The following is a 26,082-nucleotide window of genomic DNA, read 5'->3' on the forward strand; positions in this document are numbered from 1 at the left end:
ACTATAACGGTAAATATCACACTCCCTTTGATTTATTATGATCATGCTTCATATCTATATTATGTTATTTTATACATGTTCAGTTACAACAGAATATAATTATTTCTAAACACAGAGCTCGTTATCCTTTCTGGACCTGGATGTTAAAATGTATGGGATTACCCTAGACAGTCCCGTTACATTAAAAAGAACAGGTAGTCCTTTCCCAAAGTCTAAATTTGATGATATCAGGGTGGGGTCAGAAGGTCAGTTATTAAACGTGTGGGGAAAAAGAAAAAGAATTTCATTCTTTTACTATTCCAATTGCTTTCAAATTTGGTGTGAAGATTCTTTGAGAGAGGGAAGACATAAATTGTAAATTTCAGGAATCCTGCACCCTTGGGGTCTTAGGGATGGGGCAAACACAGCCAAAAGTCAACCAATTTTTGAAAATCTCTACAAGTGCAATGCGTTGAGAAAAACTAGATGCATAATGATAAAGTGCAGGGAGGTCTCTACCACAATTATGAATTTTAGGATCCCCGGGGTAGAGGTTCTGAATCCAGGGCGGAGCCAAACTTGGTATATATTATAATAGTGTTTATGTGCAACGCATGTAAATTATACATGTATCTGTTTTAATGTTATTGATACTAAATTGAAACTAAATAGATATTTATAAGGAGTAGGTAGTCCTTTACCAAAATTGTAAATTTCATGATCCAAGGGGGCAAGGGTTTGGTTTGTAGGGTGGAGCCAAAATTATGATTTGAAGGACTTCTTAAATCTACTGATACAGTATGCATATTTAGGAAAAGCAGAAAAGGATGTACAAAAATGGCGAATTTCGCAACCCCAGGGTTTGACTTTAGGGTGTGATATCGTTTACTGATAATATATATATTCATCAGTAATATGTACTTTTGAAGGCATTGAAGTTTTAATAATACATCGTTTTATTCTGTTGCTGAATATTACAATTTAGCTTAGATATTTCGAACAGGAAAGTTTGTCTACATTTTTAGCCTTTGGGTCAAATGATACTTTTAACTAGTACGAAAAGGCCTGGGGGCTTCTTGCTAAATTCCAGACAAGATTTCTCATACCTTCGTATGTTTTGTTGTTATTGATAATTGCTTGGTTTGAAAGAACACAGTACAGCTAATATAACGTCACAGTACACTGTTTACATCGACTGTGTTATCTTTACCGCGTTAAATGAGAAGACGGATCAAATTTCTAAAGCCTAGGTGCAAGATTTCAAGGGTATTCGCTCGTCTTAACGGTCACAGCATTAACACATTATTCAAATATATTTTTAAACATTCTATTCAGAACTTTTATGCATGTTATTGATAAGTAATTATTCTACAGAAACATTTTTCATTTCCCTAAGAGTACTTTCTAAGACGACCAAAAATCGATCGGCCACTCCTATGGATGATGACAATACTAATTAGTTCTAATGGTGTGGATTGTGGCATTTACATGAAATATGCCATACTGTACTATTATCAACAATTCATAAGGTGATGTCCAGAAAATAGTGCAACGGATTGCTTGCATTATATAGACGTGTCTTTTCTTGTCAATCTCTCGATACGCTAATGTTAGAAATTACCATGGATGACACCATAAAAATTCCAAAACTTTAACTGTCAAAGAATGGACCATTCTCATAAAAAAGACAATTTCGGTATATCCCGGGCCCGTGTTGGCCCAACTCTCCACTTAGCATTGCTTATAGGAGTTGTGAGATTGATAATTGTTCGTTATTTTCACCTTACACGCACACCATAATTCAACTGGAAATTCATTTCCTTGACATTGTATAATAAAAATTTAGTACTTTAGTAAATACTTCAAAACTTTGCATATGTAATTAACGTGCAATTTTAAAAAAAAACTAGTAACATTCTTAAGATCAATTCTATGTAAAAATTAAAGAAATCAGATAGGGTCTGGCCACTCAATGTCACAGATTTCTTTGATTTTCACAGTATTAACTTTACTTGCACCATCTTACATAATTTCAACCCCACCACCAAATTTCTACCATCCGTTGCCATGGAAACCGACAGCAGTCTATGAGGGCTAATTCAACTGCAAAATTCAGCCCGTTTTGTCCTTGTGGTATATAAAAAATTAAAATAGACAACTAATTTTCTCCATAAATCTCGATTCCCCATAAAATACCCTCCTTATTTATGATATCTATATCCACCTATGGTAAAGAGTGTGTTACTGACCGCTGTACCAATGTATTATAATTTGGCACTTTGCCAAAAAGTGATTTGTTGTTGGATTTCATTGATGAATTTAGATAATTTGGAAAATACATACAGCCTAACCAACTGTTATCAAAGGATGTCCATATCAAAGACTCTTAATGTATATAAAAAGATTAATGGTGAAACGTAGTGCAATAGATCTATTGTAGCACGAAAACTGTAGATTTGGGCATTTTGCCAAAAAGGGATTTTTTGTTGGATTTCGTTGATGAATTTAGATAATTTGGAAAATACATACAGCCTAATCAACTGTCATCAAAGGATGTCCATATCAAAAGACTCCTAATGTATATAAAAAGATTAATGGTGAAACGTAGTACAATTGATCTATGGTAGTACGAAAACTGTAGATTTGGGCATTTTGCCAAAAATTCATACTAATGACAAATAATACAACCTACACCATTTTCAGTTAAAATGAACAATATGAGCAATTGATATTTCAAAAATAAGCATGGAGAAGTTTAACATATTAATAAAAATTAGTTAGAGTGATTAAAAAAACCCATGTAAACATAAACTGTAATCCAGTAGTCCCCCCTTCCCAAACACCAAGTAGATTTTGCAATCATTTCCATAAACGAGCTATATTACATGTACTGTGTTGCCATGTAAACTATTATCAATAACTATTAAAAAAAAGTCTTCTCAAGATATTGGGTAGATACCAATAAATTTTCTACTGCAGAAACTGCATGAAACTTTAAAATTTATTGAAGTTTGATCAGTGTTACTGTAATCTATGTTGACATACCAATAATTAGTAAATTTATAATATTAACACAGAACAACTCATTTTTGCAAAGTTGTTTATTCAACAAACATGGATCACAATGTTATCCAAACAACACAATTATCTTTTTTTAAAAATCATTATAATAGTGATTTTCCTTCAGCTGTTCAGTAATGAATCCTTATTCAGTAGGCTCACATAAGACACTTGCAGGTTAATTTTGCAATGTTTTAGTTACATTAGTCTTCTGACACCAAAACTTGATCTTAAATAAGTCATAGTGTTTCCTTAGAAGAATAGACTACCAGTTTACTGAATCAGGATGGACTTGTGTCGTGAGGTGTGTTCATTGACTGTAAAACTCGCAGGTTTTTTTTCATTCTCAAGAGCTCTTCTTTGTCTTTTATATCATATAAGAGTCATGAAATGCATCTTCTGCTCTTCAAGTTCTAAAAAATGTGTTGAACAAATATTGAAAAGTTCATCTTATTTTTCACATGTTCATACAGTACACACCTAATTCAATTCGATTAAACTAAATTTACATGTACAAGATCATTCATGATGCTAGAATAGTCATTTTACCACTTAATTAATTACATAATTGATAGATTATCATGCCCGCCCGCCCCTCAAAAATCATCTGTGAAATAAGCATAGATTTATATATCTGGCATTAAATTATGCACTTCTGTTGACAAAAACTCGTTTGTCATTAATGTAAAACTTATACGGTACCAATTTTGATGCACCAGATGCGCATTTCGACAAATAATGTCTCTTCAGTGATGCTGTATTTCTCAGAAAATGAAAATTAAAATATAAAATCTTCCCACACTCTGCCCAATACTTTTTGGTGACCCTGGATGATAATCTTACTAATTAAGTTGAATTGGCTTAAAGGATGTTATATTTTGATACAGTTTGTATACATGTGTGTATGCTGTATCGAAGAGCTATTAATAGTGTTAATACTCATAAATTAACAAGATGTCCACAAACCTTATTGGTTACCTGAGTATTAATCAAATTTTAAAAAATTCAAAGTATCACTATAGGTCTAAGGGCTACGAAATCCATGTTAAACACTATATGACTCTTTTGGACCCACATTCACAACCCTGTGTTTTCGAAATTCGCAATTTTGGTACCCCTTTCTGTTTTTCCTTCATAAGCATTCAGCTTAATTTAAGGTAGTTCTACCCTCCTGTGACGTCATAAGATTTTGCGGAGTCAATGATTTTAAAATAAGATTTATGCATAACATGAACATAAATTGTGTTGGAGTCTTTTTCAATAGTTATTGTAAAAAATCTTGTATAACCATAAAGTATTTCAAACGCATATGAATAATCAATGAGCTACATTTTTCACAATGCTATACGAGTTATTTCCCCCTGATTACAGGGAGCGCGCAGCACATTGCTGTCCTCATTCGATGGTGTCAAGTAAGGAATAAATTGAAAATTTGCAATTTCTGATTGCAATCAATTGCCAGTTAAGGAATTTTTCTACGAATTAAGTGTAATGACTTGAAAACAGTATAACTGGACAAAATGTCTTCACTGATTACATGTATGTGGCCCTTGTGTGTTTTTCTTGCAAACAATGTATGGTCATGATGTAACAAAGTAAGTAAATATTAACTAGTCGTCAATTTCTTTAGACCAGAATCACGATGTCCTTAGTATATCAGTAATTCTTTATTATTAATTTCTATCAATATTTTCGACAACCAAACACAACAAAACATATGCATGCAATAAAATATGCCTAAAACACATACATGCACAACCAACACATACATGTACATTATCAATTTATCGTTTCACAATGAACAACACTACTTGTTGCTAAATGTACACCAGATGCCAATAAACAAAGCATGTTAATTATCTCGAATTGGCATCTCTAGTGTAAAATTTTTGTTAAAATGTCTGTTTTGCATGTGATTAAATGTTTTGAAAGTTAAATTTTGTGTACATCAACTAACAGCTCTTCTTGCACCTAAATTACTCAAATGAGCACAAAAACAATCAGCAGGCACATAACAACATTTAAACAATGGATCTGCCCCCTTTTTAGGTCACCTGAATGATTCAGGTGACCTATTGCTATCTGTTTTTGTCCGTCGTCGTTCGTTGTGCGTCGTGCGTTAACATTTGAACATTTTCAGCTTCTTCTCTGAAACCCCTGAACCAATTTTGGCATATAGCATCTGTGGGTGGAGGGGAACAAAAATTGTGAAATTCGTGGTCCCTGTCCCCCTGGGGCCTGAGGGGTGGGGCAAAAACCATCAAAATGAGTGTAATTTTAAAAAATCTTCTCTACTCCTGGACATCAAGAAGCCAAACTGGGGGCATAATTATAATGAGCGTTGAGCCCTCTACCAAAATTGTGAAATTCATGGCCCCTGGGGCAGGGGTTCTTGTGTTAGGGTGGGGCTTTATTGGTCATATAGTGAAAATGTAGAAATTCTTTGAAAATCTTCTTCTCTGTCTCTGGGTATTAAGTAGACAAACTAATAGCATGGTAATGATGAGCAAGGATGCCTCTTTAAAAATTGTGAAATTCATGGCCCCTGGATCAGGGGTTCTGGTGCTAGGGTGGGGCTCTATAAGTCATATAGTGAAAATGCATTATTTCTTTGAAAATCTTCTTCTCTGTCCTTGGGTATTAAGTAGACAAACCAATAGCATGGTTATGATGAGCAAGGATGCCTCTTTCAAAATTGTGAAATTCATGGCCCCTGGGTCAGGGATTCTGGTATTAGGGTGGGGCCCTATTGATCATATAGTGAAAATGCAATATTTCTTTGAAAATCTTCTGTTTTTGTCCGTCGTCGTTCGTCGTGCGTTAACATTTGAACATTTTCAGCTTCTTCTCTGAAACCCCTGAACCAATTTCAACCAATTTTGGCATATAGCATCTGTGGGTGGAGGGGAACAAAAATTGTGAAATTCGTGGTCCCTGCCCCCCTGGGGCCTAAGGGGTGGGCAAAAACCATCAAAATGAGTGTAATTTTAAAAAATCTTCTTTACTCCTGGGCATCAAGAAGCCAAACTGGGGGCATAATTATAATGAGCGTTGAGTCCTCTACCAAAATTGTGAAATTCATGGCCCCTGGGGCAGGGGTTCTTGTGTTAGGGTGGGGCTCTATTGGTCATATAGTGAAAATGTAGAAATTCTTTGAAAATCTTCTTATATTGGTTTTATCTAAGGAGTAAATAAACCTTTTCTTTATGATGTCTCAGACCTAGGTTTTTTAAAAAGGATTATTGATTGAACATAAAAATGACACATGTACTTCATGACCACATAGCTATTCAATGTTTCTTCCATCCAAAAGTAAAATTCTTATATTTAAACACAAACCTAATTCAAACATTGGAAGGTTGTTACATGATATTCAGGTGACCTATAAGGCCCCTGGGCCTCTTGTATTATTACAAAGTTGGTTACATACAGTACTATAGATAGGTTGTTTCCCCCATCTTTATTTTTTTTTTTAAAAAGCAGTTCCCCCCATCTTTTAAAAAAAAAAAAAAAAAAAAAGCATTGTCATGAATGTTAAAAGTTAACAGATGAATAGAACTGAAAGATCAACCCTTGCCACCTTCCTTCTTCAGCTTTGGATTTAAAAAAAAATTTACTTGTCAAGAATTTTCAGGCAATATTATGAAGTCACACCCCCCCCCCCCCCCCCCCTTATCACATGTATGCTTTCATTGTGCTCTTAATTCTAGGTGTCTGTTGTTTTAAAAACAGACTACTACTGAAATCCTCAGTATTAATTGCATAATTTGGACACAAATAAATGTCAAATACACTTATAACCCCCCTCCCCAACTCTACAATTTGACGGAAGTGTATATCTTAAAAAGTTTTCTCCATAAAATTGAAGAAATCAAACCCTGGTTCTAAAACAAAATTACTTTATAAAGTTATTAACTTTCCCTTAATTACATGCTTGAAAACATCTGCATGTAAAAGAAAACTGCGAATATTATTTAGAAAGTAAATATTGGGGCTACATATATAAATCATCCCATAATAGACGTCTATAAATAGACCCACGCGCGTCAGGTGCTAAGGATGGGTAATCATCCCTTGTCAACCGGCCACACCCGCCGTGAACCCTATACCTCGATGAGTGTCGGTACTTAAAAGCTTTCTAGGGACGTCTTCTGAAGCATGAAAGTGGTTTTTCTTATTCAAGGAAGATGGCTCCTCAGCTTTTAGGCACATTGCGCAGGATGCCATAACTGTCTAAGTACTGGCTTCATACTTATTTCACTGCTCCAAACATACTCATCTATTACTTAAACCTCACCAGTTTACTTCAAATCTGTCGAATTGAAATGTCAATTCCCACTTTTAAAAGGGTTCGGAAAAGACTTAATTTTGTGGCGGAAGAATTGCTTAATCCTCAAAACTGCACGAATTTCCCGTTTCCCCAATACATCATCAATATTTATACCCCTTGATGTCTCCATGGGTGAAGATTCTCAAGAGGGACGTTAAACAATCAATCGAGACGTGTGCATGTATTTCAATTTTGTAATTGCTTCATTTCTGAATATATTGGACGGGTGTATTTTGCAGCATGTGTGTTATTTTAGATGTTTAAAGAGACACTACAGCTCATTTTGCGTAAAAATCATGAAATCACAATTTTCCCAGCGCTTTTTCAATTTTTGTTGCATTGTTGAATGTATGAACTTTGCGAAAATAACACTTATTTAAAGTCAAAAATTCTCATTTTAACGTAAAATTTAATACTTTTTGATGGCCTATACAAAAAAATATCGAGTCTCCTCCTTTCGGTCTTCAGACGCATGCGCATAGACAGTAAACAGTGCAGCATGTCGTCCATGAGAGAAAGTGTAGTGGATAGATCCAGAATTTTGACAGATTCTGTGAGAAAAGAAGTTAAAATAAAATGAGATAAAACTCATATGTGAAATAAAATTGACCTTGCGATCAGTATGACTGTTGGAAAACAAAGGCCTAGGAGAAACGATTGTAACTCAGTGGTGGATCTAGGATTTCTGAAGGGGTGTGTGAAAATCAAATATTAGCCAAAGTAATCGGCTTTCTGGGTGCAAAATTTGGATTTTCACTCACAATTTGTGGCGAGAGGGAGGGGGATCCTGCCCCCCCCCCCCTAACTCTGCCATTGGGACAAGCCGCGAAGACACTGTTTTAAAAGTAAGTGCTATTTTTATCTGAACACGACGTACAGGTGTTAGTTGTAAAAACATCGGTCAATTGGAACATGGAAGGGTTTCTGCTGAAACAATGATTTATATAATTATTTATTATAAGGAGCAGGGAATAATCGTATACTTGAAAGGTGTGGACCCCTTTGAAGGGGAATTCACAAATAATTTCCTTCACAACACCTTTTGCTGTCATTCAAAACCACGTGATGTAAATAAGCATTCAAAAGTAAGAGTCAGCATGAAGAAACCTTTGAATTCCGCACGATCTTCAAAGCGCATTTGAGAGTAAATTGATGCATCCCAATTGTTCAAAATTGTCAGTATCGATATGATATTTATCATTTTATCAATACGTGTTTTCAAAAACACTTTATTAAAATGTGGAAAATGAGCTGTAGTGTCTCTTTAAAGAACTGTTCCCAAGTCAGTACTAAATAGTGCTAATAGTGTGAATTCTGACATGAGAAATATACCAGGCTGTACTTTTACACACAATTTACAAGGTGATATCCAGATAATAGTGCAACGGATTGCTTATAGTATATAGAAGTCTCTTCTCTTTTTCAATCTTTTGTTACATTAATGTTAGAAACTGCCAAGAGCGATACCATAAAAATTGCAAACGTTAACTGTCAAGGAATAGACCACTCTCATAATAAAGACAAAATGTTTTGCACTTTTATATATTCATAAGTAACAATTATATATGCTTTCAAGATTTTATTCCAAGAACCAGTAAGGGTTAAAATGTTTTAGGTCACCTGAATCACTCAGGTGACCTAACGACCTGAATTACTGAGGTGACCTAATGCTTTCCGTGTATGTCCGTCGTAGTGCGAAAACCTTTCACTTTTTCAACTGCATCTCCAGGACAACTGGATCAATTTCAACCAAACTTGTTACGAGGCATCCTTGTTAAGGGATTTAACTTTGTTTAAATGAAAAGTAATGCCCCTTAGATTGGTTATAGTTATAACGTCCCTGTTGAGAATATCTCACTGACATGGAGACGTCACCATTACCGGCGAAGGGCTGCAAAATTTAGGCTGTGGTGACCTAGTCCTTAGAGCGTTCGCCCCGCATACGGAAGGCCGGGGTTCGAATCACGGCCGCGACAGAACTACGTCATTTAAACAGGTAGTGACAGTTCCATCGCCAAACGCTCGGCATCAGGTGTGAATGTCACGAGTCCTCGGAGATGACCTTAAAAACGGGTGTCCCGTGTCACAGTAGGTGTGGCACGCTAATAAACCCTCACTGCTCAATGATCGCAAGTGCCGAGTAAAGGTTTAAACTTGAAGCCCTTCACTGGTCTTGGTGACGTCTCCATGTCAGTGAAAAATTCTCGAGAGAGACGTTAATCAAGATACGATCAATCGACGTTTACGGCCTATGAGCAGGGAGGGATCTTTAACGTGCCACACCTACTGTGAAACGGGACCTCAGTTTTTGCGGTCTCATCCAAAGGACCGGCCCATTTAGTCGCCGCTCACGACAAGCAAGGGGTACCGAGAACCTATTCTAACCCAGATCCCCACGGGATGTACAATGCCTGTTAAATTGATTGATTGATCGTTTCTTGCTTACCGTCTCACTCGAGAATTTTTCACTCATGGAGACGTCCAATGCCTCTTAGAAGGGAGGATGATAAAAGATAGGGTGGGTGGGTTCAATAACGAATTTCTTCTCAAGGACCACTGGACCAGAAAAGATCACAGCTTCCTGATATAATGCAAATTTCTTCAAATCATGCCCCCCCCCCCCCCAACTTTACATAAGTATACACATACAGATTGCTAGAAGTAGCTCACAAAGTGAAATTATAGTCCATTTGCTGACATAGATAGGGATGTAATCATAACAAGACGAAAAATACAATTTACTTGTGATTTGTTTTCACGATCAGATTTGATACAAGTTCAAGTTCGATATTTCAAGTAGTGAAGGTAGCAAAACATGACCCATGCTGTGTTGTAACGCGCTTCATACACCTGCATATGGTGTTTATATATCTCTGATTCGATACGCAAGAGCTTATGTGTATGATCAGTTTTTATCTCGATTGATTGATTGGTTGTATTTTGTTTAACGTCCCTCTTGAGAATTTTTCACTCATATGAAGACGTCACCAAAACCGGTGAAGGGCTTCAAATTTGGGCCTTTGCTCGGCGTTTACGGCCATTGAGCAGTGAGGGTTCTTTAGCGTGCCACACCTGCTATGATACGGGGCCTCGGTTTTGGCGGTCTCATCCGAAGGATTGCGCCATTTAGTCGCCTTGTAGGACAAGCAAGGAGTACCTATTCTAACCGGATCCTCACTGAAAACTTTACATAGAAGATAAAACAATTAAACTTTCAATTGATTTTTAGCAATAATCTTTTATTTTAGGTATACCTAGCTTTAAAAAAATTGTACACAAAATACTTTAATCCATTGCTTAAAATACTATATACAGCAATTTTAACTGAGAAATTATTAAGCATTCGTTTTGCAATATTCAAATTGATTGATTGTTTTACTGTTTTCCGCCACACTCAACAATTTTTCAGTTATATGCTGGCGCCAATTTACCTGGGAAGACACCACCCGTGATATTCACACCTGATTTTGGCAATGGAACTGTCACCACCGTCCGAAAGTAAACTGGGAAACTTACCGGCGCGAGCGGGATTGGAACCCGCGCCGACCAGAGATGTTATTTGATCTTTTATACGGTTCATTTGAACAGAAAATTCGTCGTTGAAAAAACAGCGAGGATGATAGTAACGAAAGTTCTTACGTTACTATCATCATTCATTTCCGTTACTATCATCCTCCCTGTTTTTTCAACGAAGATAAAAGATAAAATAACACCTGATCGTAATTGTTGCTAGTGTATGATATTTCTTACCTACATATCATTCGCAAATAAACAATACAAATAGATATAATAAGTAAACGTGGTCTTTCCGCAATTTCCTTCCACCATCTTGGGATGATAGTAACGATCGTTACTATCATCAGTTTAATACCAGTGCTCTATACCACCGCGGCGGTGATTCATTTCCAGGGCCAACATAAAGGGGGGGGGGGGGGGGGGTGTCCCAATGGATCAAGGCAGTGATGAGGAGAGTTACCAACCTAGGACTACTTACCATCAGCGTAAGAAAACACATCATTTCGTTCGGAAGCTGCGTTTGCCTCATCTTCCACCAACTCGCATCATTCCAGCCTTCAACAATCTCAGCGCAATTGTCAAAACCCCAGTGGCGTAGCTTCCATTGAGGCAACCGAGGCAGCTGCCTCGGTAAAAAAAACACCCACCTTTTACGTTGTTAAAATGTCGATAGCTTCTGGAGGCGCAGCCCCCCAGACCCCCTGCCTCGGTAATATTCGAACCCAAACTACGCCTATGAACCCAATCACTCCAGAAGCTTGACTAACCTGTCCAACACCTGGTTGCTCAACAGTAATTGGAGAGTCAGTCAGTGGTCCATCTTCAGACAACCAGTAGGAACTAATAATAATGACTGAAGGTATTATTTTCCTTTCAAAATTTCGTCAAAATATATTTAAATTTACATTGGCCCAGCTGTTCTGAAGAAGTCGAAAATATGAAATGTTTACAAGACAGACGACGGACAACGGGTGATCAGAAAATCTCACTTGAGCTCTCAGCTCAGGTGAGCTAAAATTTACAGTAATATATAAATAACAACCACTGTGTATCAATGATATTTATTTATGATTGCATATTGCAGATTAATGCTACATCATTGACATACTGCAATACATAATTTTATAATGTCTGACATAGGTAGTCCTGCATTTCCAAGGTGGTTATTTTCACATCATATTGATGCTATCTATCTGTTTTTCCCTTATTTTTACTAATTTGTATCAGATTCGTTTGCCCTAAAGGTCCAAGAAATGATGAAATAAATTTTACCTTTCAAAGTTTTAAGTCACAGTCTATAAATGTTTATTGTACTAGAAGGCCTTAAAAGAAAACCTCAAAAGTAAAAATGTTTCAACTGATTACATTGATGAACTAGGTTAATTACAAAACGGTCTTTAATTACGATGCCACATATAGAAACGCCCATTTAAGGTAGGATATGTCATTTGCCAGCAGGAGTTGAATGATTGAATGATTCCATTCACACATTCAGACTCGCTATATATATACATATACCCGTGTATTGTAGCACAATATATCCGATCGTGAAAGACGAATGACAATGTCGATCATTAGCGGGAAAGATACGGACGTGATTATTTTCTTCGCATCATCACTTGTTTATGCAACTATTGGGATTCTGGGGAATTTGCTAATAATTTTAGTGTATGTTTCCAAGAGACACTCCCTCTCGCAGCAGAAGAACATCCTGGCTCTGGCTATAGTAGACTTTACCATTTGCATATTTGTGATGCCTTACCGAATTATTTATGAACTGAAGGCCATTGAGAACGACATCATATGCCGTGGCATGGAAATTATCAGTCATATGACGGTTATTTTCTCAAATCTCGTGTTGTGTTTGATATGTGTTGAACGATTTGTTAAGGTGTGGAAACCGACGAAGATTATTTCAGAGAGACTGACACTTTTCTGGATTTTAATCGCTTTGGGTTTTTCGGTCGTCATTTCCATTCCCGTCTGCACGATGTTCATGGTCATCTCTGGCAGTGCCGCGGACTCTCCAAAGTTTTGTCAGTTTTCTAGCAAGACCGTAGGCAAGCTCGGAACGACGGTATATACATACATTCTCCTGCTCATGAATGTCTCTGTTCTTGGTGCGCTTGTAATTTTGTACAGCTTAATTTACTGTCGTTTATATAAGAACACAAGGACCTTGACGGACCATAACAAATCGGATGTGGCGGGGACAAGTATTTTGAAAGTTGGACCACTTCAGACGGAAGCAGAAAGTGGCCCATCTCAATCACACAGAGAACATTCACAGCACTTGACAACGAATTCTGAGTATATCGACTCAAATAAAGAAACTGCGATAGAAGATTTGAAAAGCCAGGCAAATGAGGGGGGAACTGATTGCACCGGGAAAAAACCGTGGAAAGAAACATCGTGACAAACGAGTGACATTCGTCAATACGAAGACATCCACCATGTTATTCATTTGTACCTCCATCTATATCGTTTCGTGGATTCCATTTTTTACAGACATTTTTGGAATTACGGACAGTATATCACTTCGATATCTATTTTTCTTGAGTCATGCATCGAATCCGATCGTGTACGGGATTGTAAATAATAAACTAAGAAAATTTATGAAACACATGATTTGTCGCGAAAATGTTTTGAATTGAGCCAATAGTTAATAAAGATTGAGAAATGAATACTAGTAGTCTTTTGTAGATTCTGTACTTGCATGTAGATGATATGAAAGGCGAAGATAACGAACAGTGATCAATCCCAACTCCTATGAGCAATACAAAATAGAGAGTTAGGCAAACACGGACCCCTTGATATACAAGAGGTGGGATCAGGTGCCTAGGAGGAGTAAGTATCCCCTGTGGACCGGTGACACCCGCCGTGAGCCCTATATCTTGAACAGGTAAACGGGAGTTATCCGTACGTAGCACACTGTTCCGTCGCCAAACTTCTAGCATTAGAAGACATGACCTTAAAAATTGAGATCACGGTAAGCGTTAGCACGATAAAAAAAAACTTTCACTGCTACGACCCTAAGCGCTATGCCGCATAGGTTAAACTATGTAGCACGTCACATAAAGCTGGTAGTGTCTTTCAAGTGGGACCTAAAACAATATATAGAGATACAATTATCATTGCTAGTTGTAATTTCAGTGATTGATTCGTTTCGTGTAACCGGACATGCCAAGAGGTTAACCAGATATTTAGCCCTGAACATTGACGTTGATCATTATTATTACATGAATGTCTGAAGGTAAACTACAAAACGTAGTGTGTCGTGCTTGTGTTTATGCTATTTCACGTAGGCATTATCACGATAAAGAATCTTCACTGCACCGGATGATTTTTCTAGATGAACTATTTTGGCAGCTTGATGTGGGGAAATTCAGAATTTGGCGGACTGCTGCACACGGAAAGTATTTATTCAGATAACGAACAGTGATCAATTTTATATAAAGTTTCCTAAGGAATACAAAATCAAGAGAGAAGGGCAAATATAGAAGAAAGCATCCCCTCTTCACCGGTCACAATTGCCTTAAACTCTTTATCTTGAATAGGCAGGTTAACGGAGCGATCCATAGTCATAATGAAAAGAACGGTCTAACAATTGGTGTGAAACACAGCTGGCAGCATTCGACCAAAGTAATAGCTTGTATTCATTATAACTACAATAGAATGCACAGAAGAACGAGAGGCGATTTTGAAAAATAAATTGCTTTTTCAGTATAAACCCATTTATGCGGAAGGTCTGGGTTCGATTCCCGGCCGCGACAGACCTAAGTCGTTTAAATAGGTAGTGACAGTTCCATCGCCAAACGCTCGACATCAGGTGTGAATGTCACGGGTCTTCATAGATCACCTTAAAACGGATGCCCCGTGTCACAGTAAATGTGGCACGCTAAAGAACCCTCACTGCTGGATGGTCGTAAGCGCCTAGCATATGCCTTAATTTTAAGTCCTTCACTGATCTTGGCAACGTCTCCATATGAGTGAAAAATTCTCGAGAGGGACGTTAAACAAGATAAAACTAACCCTTTAGACCTCGCAATAAATCCTGAACCTCTGAGTCGGGGGTAAAGGATTTCACAATTTCAGGGTATAGCTACATGCTTTGTATAACCGTGTGTACATTATTTCTTCACAATATGCGGCATCAGAGATTTGTGAATGTGTTGTTAACGTCCCATTTAATGGTTTATATACTCGTGTAGAGACACCGCCATCTTTGAGGTAAGTGCCACGAATTCCGACCTATGCATGGCACTTGGGACTGTAGCAGTGACGGTCCTTTGTCGTGTTAACTTCATGCAACGAATGATCAAAGTCCATTTACCGTCTCCTCAGCTCCAACTTAGTAAATTTATTAATTGTTTCCCTCAGAAATGTTTTGTATGTGAGGGATGGATTTGTAGTAAACGCCCGTATATCCTCTGTCAGGGTATTCCGTTTAGCGCTCAAGTTCCTCTTTAATAAAACATTTGGGGCCTTGACATTGTTCAGAACAGGAGAGCAAATCACTTACCAATATCATGGTATTAATGTTTTTCTGTTGGCATAATGACTTTTTGCAAATACAGGAGGGGTGGTGATGGTGGATGTTCTCTAAAGTCATCCTGAGCCTAGCACATCAGTAGAACAAACAAACATTACGGTAACTTGCTTGCCCCGCCGACACATGTACGACCATTCTAAACTTATGGCAAAACAACGTGTTCGATTCACATCGTTAGTCACAACAGGGGACCACCTAGCTGCAGAACTGTAGCTCTCTGAGAAAATATTTTGACATAACAGAGAGCTACAGAGCCACCCCTTATAAAAACCTTCGATTTACGGCGCACAAAAAGCTGCGCACGGTTGAGGCCTTATATCGTTCTATTATTGAGTTGCTGTCTCATAAATTTAATATCAAAAAATTCTTAACATATTTTCCTACTATACTTGTGTCTAAACATACCTTCAAATATTCATTAAAGACCAATACGACCTGAAAACTCCAAGCTTCAAATGATTTCGTTTGTTGACGTAGCCATGTTAGGTAGCCGGTCAATTCGTACCCTGTTGTTGGTATCTATTCATAAAATTCGTTATATGTTATGTATTCGCTCTTCATTTATTATCAATACGAATAATTTATAGAAATTTAAAAAAAATTAAGTTTTTCTAAAGGTAAAATAAGCTCTTGATTCATGAAAATGCTACTAAAGTCCTCAACACTCGTGTGGCAGGGATGGAGACCGGACCAGACTAATGAAAGCCGCATTGCCGTGAGTTTAACTATTTGAATAATTATTATTTAAAGGCACTGGAGTGATATATTATTTAAAATATTTAGCAAAAATATTTGTGGGGATATTAGTTCACATCTAGACGTTATCGTGCAAGTATGGAAATTAACCAGGATTCGAATTGACCGGCTACCTAACATGGCAGTTAGGGACCGCCTGGCCAATTCTTGTGACATTTGACATTTACGTACAAACTGTAGTGTAGAGCTGAGGAGACACACGTTATCCCAACAGCAGCTTACGATTGTTCCGTCAATATAGATGGATTATGTAAAATGTTGTAATGCTTGCAATACTGGTGTGATTGAGGATGAAATTCATTTTCTTTTTCAATGTAAATCTTATTCTAAGCTAAGAAACACCAACCTTAGAAACATTTATAATATAACACAGAAAATATTACTTTGGACAATGAAAGATACATGTTACAAATATATTTTAACAGTGATATACATAAAGTCTTAAAAATTACTGTGAAATTTATTAAAAACTGTTTTGAATACAGAAGTCAATTACTTACGACTGCATAAAAATAATGTAAACATTATTATTTTAATGACGTTCAATGGTCCTTTGCCAATTATTGTAATTGTGTTTCTGCCAAGAAATATTTGTATTTGTAATTTTTTCATTTTTTTTTTTTGTTTTTTGGTCATCATAAAGTATATCATTTAAGATTTGTTTTATATTGATGAGTCAGTAATATGTGGTTTCAATATTTTTTATATTTCATATAATTTATGAAACACTATATAAAGCGTGCGTCGATTTCTTGTATTACTCTATTTAATACATGCATGTCCTATACGCAAATACAAAATTAAAGATATGATGTGTACGTTTATCTATTTATTGTTTTGATAAACTCAAAATGTGGCTTATACAAAACCCACATTGCTACCATCTTTCGGTCACTATAAGCCAAAGTACGAACTGCACGGCATGAAGGGAAGAGAGGACAAAAACTGCGCAACTGTAATGTACTTTTTATCAATATTACAGTGAAAAAGATCGATACTTAAAATAATCTGAATTAACGTTACCCTTAGAATGCGTTTTATCATCGTCGAATACCCACGGGTGATCTCGTCTTTTACTCATCACCCGTGGGCAAACTCGCCGAAAAATCATCGTATGTAATTAATATACGCGGGTCATTTGATTGGCTGTTGCACAGAGTCGCGATGGCAAATCAACGAATCAAAGTTTATGTTAGGTATGTATGTTCGACAATGTCAAAAACTTTTCCGTAGTTAACACACCGATTGCAAATTTATAAATCCACTCACCGGTGCATTTCGTAGTTTGATAAAGGTACTCCCATATAATTTTGAACTGGTATTTGATGTAAGTAACGACTTATCTTTAATTGTTTTAAAACAAAATTTGCATGTATTAACTGGCGTGAAGATTTTTAGCGAAAACAGCAAACTAATAAACATTTTCAAAATTGAAGAGTTCCAACTTCCTGATTGGTTGTCTATAATCAACAAATTAGCATATTTTACGACAATATTTCGGCAAGTTTGCCCACAGGTGATGAGTAAACAAGAGGCCCATGGGCCACATTGCTCACCTGAGTCACTTTGGCTCATATTGAAAGATTTTTCATATAAATTCGCATGTAAAACTTGATCCCTATTGTGGCCCCAGGGGCCATGATTTTTACAAAATTGAATCTACACTATGTCATGAAGCTTTCATGTAAATGTAAACTTTTCTGGACGATGATTTTTCAGAAGATTTTTGATGATTTTCCCTATTTATTTGTATATAAAATTTTGATCGCTTACTATGGCCCGATCTTAGCCCCCTGGGGCCATGATTTTTACAAATTCAATCTGCACTATGTCAGGAAGCTTTTGTGCAAATGTAAACTTCTTTAGCCCAATGGTTCTTAAGGAGAAAGTTTTTTTTTCTATTTATTAGTCATGTAAAACTTTAGTCCCCTATTGTGGCCCCATCCTAATTCCAGGGGTCATGAGTTCCACAAACTTGAATTTGCACTATGTCAGGAAGCTTTTCTGTAAATCTCAGCGTTTCTGGCTTAGTGGTTGTTGAGAACAACAAGATTTTCCCTATATATTTGTATGTAAAACTTTGATCCCCTATTGTCGCCTCATCTACTCCCGGGGGTCATGATTTTAACAAACTTGGATCTGCACTATGTCAGGAAGCTTTCATGTAAATTTCCACTTTCCTGGCCCAGTAGTTTTTGAGAAGAAGATTTTTAAAGATGTTCCCTATATATTTGTATGTTAAACTTTGATCCCCTATTGTGGCCCCATCCTATCCCCAGAAGCCATGATTTTAACAAACTTGAATCTGCATTATGTCAGAAAGCTGTCATGTAAATCTCAGCTCTTCTGGTCCAGTGGTTATTGAGAAGATTTTTTTCCCGGGGGGGGGGGGGGGGGGCATGATTTAAATGTAAATAAACTTGAATCTGCACTATGTCAGAAAGCTTTCATGCAAATTTCAGCTCTTCTGGCCCAGTGGTTCTTGGGGGGAAAAGATTTTTCCTATATGTTTTATGTAAAACTTTGATCCCTTATTGTGCCCCCATCCAACCCCCAGGGGCCATGATTTTAACAAACTTGAATCTGCACTATATCAGACCAATATAATTCCGTAGACGGTCAGTAACAAACGTGATAACTTTTTTATTTTGATTAGGGCCATATACCAAAACAAATAATTTCCATAAAACGTTTAGGTTTTTATTTACTTATTTTACACAATCAGCCATATTGCCGTATATAGATTTTTTACCGAGGCAAAAAAAAAACTGTTTTATATTGGTGCGTATTTGTTGTTACTTAAGATAAAACGATCTGTCAAATCACTTCAAAATGCTGCTCCCCCGGGTGCCATTGAAACATTGAACAAATGGGATACATAATTCTGTCTAGTATGTTCATTTTTATGCCCCCGAGATCGAAGATCGGGGGGGGGGGGGGCATATTGTTTTTGTCCTGTCTGTCATTTTGTAATTCTGTCATTCTGTCTGAAACTTTAACCTTGCTAATAACTTTTTTTGAACAGTAAGTGATAGAGCTTTGATATTTCACATGAGTATTCCTTGTGACAAGACCTTTCCGTGGGTACCAACATTTTTTATACCTTGACCTTGAAGTTTGACCTACTTTTTGAAAACTTTAACCTTGCTAATAACTTTTGAACAGTAAGTGATAGAGCTTTGATATTTCACATGAGTATTCCTTGTGACAAGACCTTTCCGTGGGTACCAACATTTTTGACACTTTGACCTTGGAGTTTGACCGACGTTTTGAAAACTTTAACCTTGCTAATAACTTTTGAACAGTTAGAGATAGAGCTTTGATATTTCACATGGGTATTTCTTGTGACAAGACCTTTCCGTGGGTACCAATATTTTTGACACCTTGACCTTGGAGTTTGACCTACTTTTTGAAAACTTTAACCTTGCTAATAACTTTTGAACAGTAAGTGATGGAGCTTTGATATTTCACATGAGTATTCCTTGTGACAAGACCTTTCCGTGGGTACCAACATTTCTGACCCTTTGACCTTGGAGTTTGACCTACTTTTTGAAAACTTTAACATTGCTAATAACTTTTGAACAGTAAGAGATAGAGCTTTGATATTTCACATGATTATTCCTTGTTACAAGATCTTTCCGTTGGTATTGAACCGTTTGACCTTGACATTTGACCTACATTAATTTTTTTTTTTACATTGGTCATAACTTCTAAATGGTAAATATTAGAGCTTTCATATTGTACATGAGCATTTCTTTTGACAAGATCTTTCTACTGGTACCAAGATATTTGCCCTTGTGACCTTGGCCATCTTCGGAATTGGCCATTATCGGGGGCATTTGTGTTTCACAAACACATCTTGTTACGAATCATATCGTTTCTGTTAAAATTAATTTTACTGAATTCCTTTCTTCCTTGACTGTCTGCTAAATTAAAATAAATTTTGGTTTAACATCACAGTGGTGGGCAACACCTTGAGGAAAAAGCACAAATAATCTTAATGAGTGGCGTCTGTTCGGATGCATTCTTGAATGTAACCACGACGATGTCTCGATCTTTGATTTTGCAATCAAGCAACTATCATTGTGAATAGGATGCATTAAGGTACTTGAAATATTCACAACCTTCAAATATTTATAGCAAAAGCTTCAACCAAGTGCCGTCCTAATGGAGCTAGTCTGGCATGGCATCTAAAAACCACGTGTATTCGTAATTTTGCCCTTAAATTGTCGTACTGGATAAAAACTACCATTATAAACACATTCGCAATACTGTTTCAAAGTTTGAAATTATGAACGACCGTTCATTTTCTGTTTGGTCTGCTATTCGGCGTGAATGATTACGATTGCATTGGCAAAATCCTTATCTAATTTTCAATACGGAGAGAGATAATTTCTGTTACATAAGAAACATTTAATTTGGAGCTCCAAGTGACTTCCTAATAATCAAGTTTCATGTATTGTATATGATGAAAGGTGAATATAACGAACAGTGAGTGGCCAATCTTGGTATACCAGAAGTGGGATCAGGTGCTTAGGAGGAGTAAACACCCCCTGTCGACCGGTCACACCCGCCGTGAGCCCTATATCTTGATCAGGAAAACGGAATTATCCGTAGTCTTAGTGTGCCAAGAACGGCCAAACAATCGATATGAAACACGTCAGACAGCATTTGACCCAATGATAGGTTGTACTGGCAAACTAAATTGTTATAACGACCATAGAGTTTGCGAAATGCTGACTTTAAACGAGACTGTTGAAACCCCTGCATCATCAACTTGTTTGTCAGTAGCCTGCTTCGATTTAAAAACTGATCATACGCAGAACAAGCTCTTTCGTATGGAATAAGTTGAGAGATACAAACACCATATGCAGGTGACAATGGAATATTGCTACATAAATATGGGAAGTTGACGATGGAGAAGCTGAACTCATCCCGTTTATCCTAAATTTGAGTTTTTAGTTTGCCGTTAATATCTATTTTCAATAAAATATCTAAGTATGAAGCGGAAGTGGATGACTGTGGTGTCGTTTATTTCGAGTTCAAAGGGATATTGTGAATCGACATACAGGGTTTTATACAGCATTTAGATGTTATTATCCATTTCACATTTAAGGGGAATTTTTGAGAATGCAGTCATAAGCTTCCAGGGGATGGTGGTGGGGGACATCCATGGAATATAAATTGATTGATTACTCATTTTAATCGATATTGTAAGTCTGACAATTATAGAATATGACTTAGTCAATATATCAAAAAGATTTTCTTGAAAAATTCTCATACAATATTGTAAAGTTTCTACAAATGAAGGGGATTTTTTATCTGTGGAAGGGGAAATATTTATTTGTTGCCAAAGGGGAAATGTACCTTTTACCGCTAACAACCTAGATAAATCCTGCACTTGTACCGATTCTTGTATTTTTTCAGATGAAAAAAGTTTGATCCAACTTAACACTAGCAGGGCTACTAAATTCATCACATTCGTTCTCCCTCGCTACAAACGTTGTCCTCTTCCGTGTCCGACTTGCCTGTAACTTCGCTGACTAACTAAATTTTGCACTTTCATGTATATCATTCTTTTGTTTTGAACTTTAACTCTTAAAAAACTTCGCAATTGTTGGCATTCCAGCAGCATCTTTTTTTCTAATTCTCTTCAAATATGAATTCGCATTATGCGACATTCTTACCGATCAATATTACTTTGAAGCTTAAACTTGCCTCTGAACTGTACAAACTTAGAATATGTATCTGTAGATTCCGATTTTAGGGTTTTTTTTCTGTTTTTTTTGGGGGGGGGGGTAGAGAATCCCAATTACGTGAAACCTATAGAATGGGGAAGTTTTTACGTTTTCCTTGAATCTTTTGAAGGTATACATGCATTCCTATAGTCCGAAATATCTTACTTTTTCCTGGCTTTTTTATGATTTTGATATTTCCCGTGTCAGGAAAACGTCAGAACCGGCGCAGTTACGTAAACTGGAAATTCGCCGCCTCCAGCTGCAGGCGGACCGATTTTAAATACTTTGGAGTCGAATTTAATGTTAAACTCATAATTAATCAATACAACGATGCTTCTCGTACTTACTAATATCGATTAAAAGATAATATCACTCCAAAATTCGATAACAGAAGCACACTATTGTAGTCAACCGAATTTTCGCTGTCATTTGAACGAACGAGTCACGTGACTCAAAACAAATGTCGACAGTTTTATTTGTTAAAATGTTTTCAAGAGACTGTTTATGTGATAAAAGAACCCATAAAATATATATTAGTAAGTACAAGAAGCATCGTTTTATTGATTAATTATGAGTTTAACATTGAATTCGGGTCGCAAGTATTTAAAATCGGCCCGAGAATGCCGCCTCCAGTTGAAGGCGGCGAAATTTCCAGTTTACGTAATGGCGCCGGTTCTGCCGTTTTCCTGGCACGATAAATATCAAAATCATAAAAAAGCCAGGAAAACGTCCTAAAGCAGCAGTCACATATCACCGTATAAAGCTAACGGACGTCCAACAGATCACAAAATTGCCAATCCGTCTCCCTTCCTTTGAGCGTTTCTTTTTCGGCCAACGCGTTTCTTGTCTGGCGAAGTCCAGTCTATCCGGCGGAAAATTTTGAGCATGTTCAAAACTCGAAATGGACACCATCGAACTATGGTGTCCGCTTAGTGTACAGTAGGTATGCGTTTTAATCGGAACTCATTCGTTTTTTTCCTATACTCGTCCAGTTCAAATCCATTAATATCCGATGGACATGAGTCACGACCAGACTACTACAGGACATGCAGCGGGTCAACCGAAGATGTAATGGACACCAACCGAATGTTTACGGACAAGAAATGCATGAAACTGGCGAATAACGGTTGTCAAACGGAAGTCCACGGGCCGGTACAAGTGCGTTCGTCTAACGTTGAAAGAACGTTATATCCGTTTCTCATGCGTCCCACGTTCGTTTAATCTGGTAACTGTCCGTAATTCAGACGGTAATGTCCGTTAATAGAGCCTTCTAGAATCTCTCCAGATTCAGACAGGGTTTCCGCCTCTGAATGTTGGGCGGTCCGCTTTTCCCCAACATTGTCAATGACAGAGGGAGGAAATTGTGGTATTTTAACCTTTCCTCGTGCCCTGCCGTTCCCCTCCCAATATTTGTTGATTTTCCTTTTGGGAGCATCATGGAAATATGTTAACAAGGGTGATAAGTCTGAAAATATATATCCACTTTCGATTTATACCTGTTTGCCGGTCACATGACTGGTACATGTTCGTTCGTCTAACGTTGAAAGAACGTTGAATCAGTTTTCCATGTGTCCCACATTCGTTTTACCCTGTACTCGGACGGTAATGTCCGTTAATCGATCGTTAATTGCCCGGTACGTGTCCAGTATTCCTGTTATGTTTTAAACGCTTCATACACCGATCGCAGGAGCCCCTAGCAGCCGCGGGAACGACTTTCAACGGATACCAATGGACAGTATTATGTGACAATTATCTACACCTGTGACACGTCCGTTTATGCTATCCGGTAGGGTGTGGGTTGTGTTATACATGTACAAACCTTACACAGATCTCGGCGTATCTGTGAGAAAAAATGAGAATAAACAAAATATCTAACGAGGAAATAATTACGCTGTTTGCTCAGTTTCGACATTAATTATCTTGATTATTGTACCAAGCATGGTAAATCCGTAATTACACATAATATCACGCAGTGTTGTTCGCAGACGAGTCTTTTCACGAGTTCCATCAATAGACGTGCGGCTACACATTCCGTCCTGTACGCGCATCTAATTAATTTTATCAACGATAACAAACTTCATCGGGAATTACTCTGGTATGGCTTGGAGTTTAATATAACACCGTGATTGTTGAATTCATCATAAAGAAGCAACATTAGTAAAAGATAAACGCTTTCATTTCACCAGAATATTTAGATTTGTTTGCTGTAAGAATTTGAGTAGTCATACAATGTATATGCCAAATTTATTTTTTTAAGTGAAACTAAATTAAATTTTCAGAATTTTATTTGCATTGAAAAGTAAGTTCTTGTCTTTTCATCAGTAATCTAATTGCTCTTAATCAAATCAACCTATCATTGGGTCAAATATTTCTGACGTGTTTCATACCGATTGTTAGAACGTTCTTGGCACACTGATTTTAACCACGGATAACTCTGTTTACCTGATCAGGATTGCGTGTGACCGGTCGACAGGGGATGCTTACTCCTCCTAGCTAGGCACCTGATCCCACCTCTGGTGTGTACAGGGGTCCGTGTTTGCCCAACTATCTATTTTGATTTGCTTTTAGGAGTTATGAAATTGATCACTGTTCGTTATCTTCATCTTTCATATATAAGATATAGAGCTCGCGACGGGTGTGACCTGACAACAGGGCATGCTTACCTGCACCTGACCCCTTTATGAGATTGACCATTGTTCGTTATCTTCATTTGTTTGTGTAACAAAGATATCCCAGATTAATGTCTTAGTGATTGAGCAGCGGAGGTTATATCCCAACTTTTGCTGGAAATTTTTGAAGTTAAAACAAACTCCGTTTTTGAGGACATATCCGAGAGACCCGTGGTTCTCACCTTTAATTGCCGAGCGTTTCACGAATAAGCAATCCTTTGTTTACGTCTTAGGTTTGTCGCGGTCGTGACACGGGCATGGTACAGAATGCGTGGGGTCAAAAGTTTGCGAGGGAATTAATAAACATCTTCCGGGGATGTGACTCAGGTGAGCATTGTGGCACATGGGATAAAAACATGTCCCAAAAATGAGAAAGATTAAATTGCATTGGATATGTTACGAGAAGGACTACAGTGTTCTGTATAGTTTATGGTGACCAACTGTTTTCACTAAGAAATACTATAAGGTATCGTCCTTTTTAATGTAAAACCAGGATTTTCAACATCTGTTGTTATACCCCCCGCAACAAGTTGGGGGGGGGGGGGGGTATACTGGAATCGGGTTGTCCGTCTGTCTGTCCGTCCGTCTGTAGACGCAATGGTTTCCGGGCTCTAAAGCATTATCCTTTCCACCTACCGTCACCATATCATATATATGGACTACCCATGGGATGAAGATGTTCCCTATCGATTTTGGGGTCAAAAGGTCAAGTGCACTGGACATCGAAGTAGCAATATGGTTTCCGGGCTCTAAAGCGTTATCCTTTCCACCTACAGTCACCATATCATACATATGGACTACCCATGGGATGAAGATGTTCCCTATGGATTTTGGGGTCAAAAGGTCAAAGATCACGCGCACTGGACATCAAAGTAGCAATATGGTTTCCATTTAAATTCTTTAGCGGCTTTTTTCATCGCATGGAGATGCTGTGTTCCTAGATACCTTTTGGATCATAATACTGAAGTTTTACCTATTACCAACACCCTTTGGGAGATTGGGGTAAGCGGGGGTATTCTTAGTGAGCATTGCTCACAGTACCTCTTGGTTGTTTTTTTTTTTATGAACATGCTAGTTAAGTATTGGATACCTTTAAGTTCATGAAAACGTACGCTACTACAGAAAGCACAGGAATACAGACGTTTTGCAGGGATCACCTGTGAGGTTTGTCACAAAGCGTTACACGTTTACCTTTAGCTCGGACAGAACATTTGTTATTGGTCTATTGATCCTGTGATTAAAGCACGTGTGCATGTAATTACACATGATAGGGTGATGTGTGTATTTCCTACAGGGAGTGTAGTATGTATAAAACAACGACAATTCATCATAATATTAATGAAGTCAAGAAGTTAAAAGTCTTGTGTTTGATTTATTATTTTTAACTAACAGAGACTTGGTAACCACAGCACTCCAATCCCGAATAGAACGGACTTCTGGCAGTTCATTTCTAAACTAAATACTTGTATCCCAACATATAGG

At 37.4% G+C, this 26,082-nt stretch overlaps 1 protein-coding gene across 1 annotated transcript; it reads left to right on the plus strand.

Moving 5' to 3' along the window:
• The first annotated feature begins 12,449 nt into the window (after positions 1 to 12,449).
• Positions 12,450 to 13,301, plus strand: LOC130052223 (neuropeptide Y receptor type 6-like). The gene has a single exon (XM_056156630.1). The coding sequence runs from the start codon at positions 12,450 to 12,452 to the stop codon at positions 13,299 to 13,301; it is 852 nt and encodes a 283-aa protein (XP_056012605.1).
• The last annotated feature ends 12,781 nt before the right edge of the window (positions 13,302 to 26,082 follow it).

Source organism: Ostrea edulis, chromosome 2, assembly GCF_947568905.1.
Source record: "Ostrea edulis chromosome 2, xbOstEdul1.1, whole genome shotgun sequence".
In the NCBI taxonomy this organism is placed as follows: domain Eukaryota; kingdom Metazoa; phylum Mollusca; class Bivalvia; order Ostreida; family Ostreidae; genus Ostrea; species Ostrea edulis.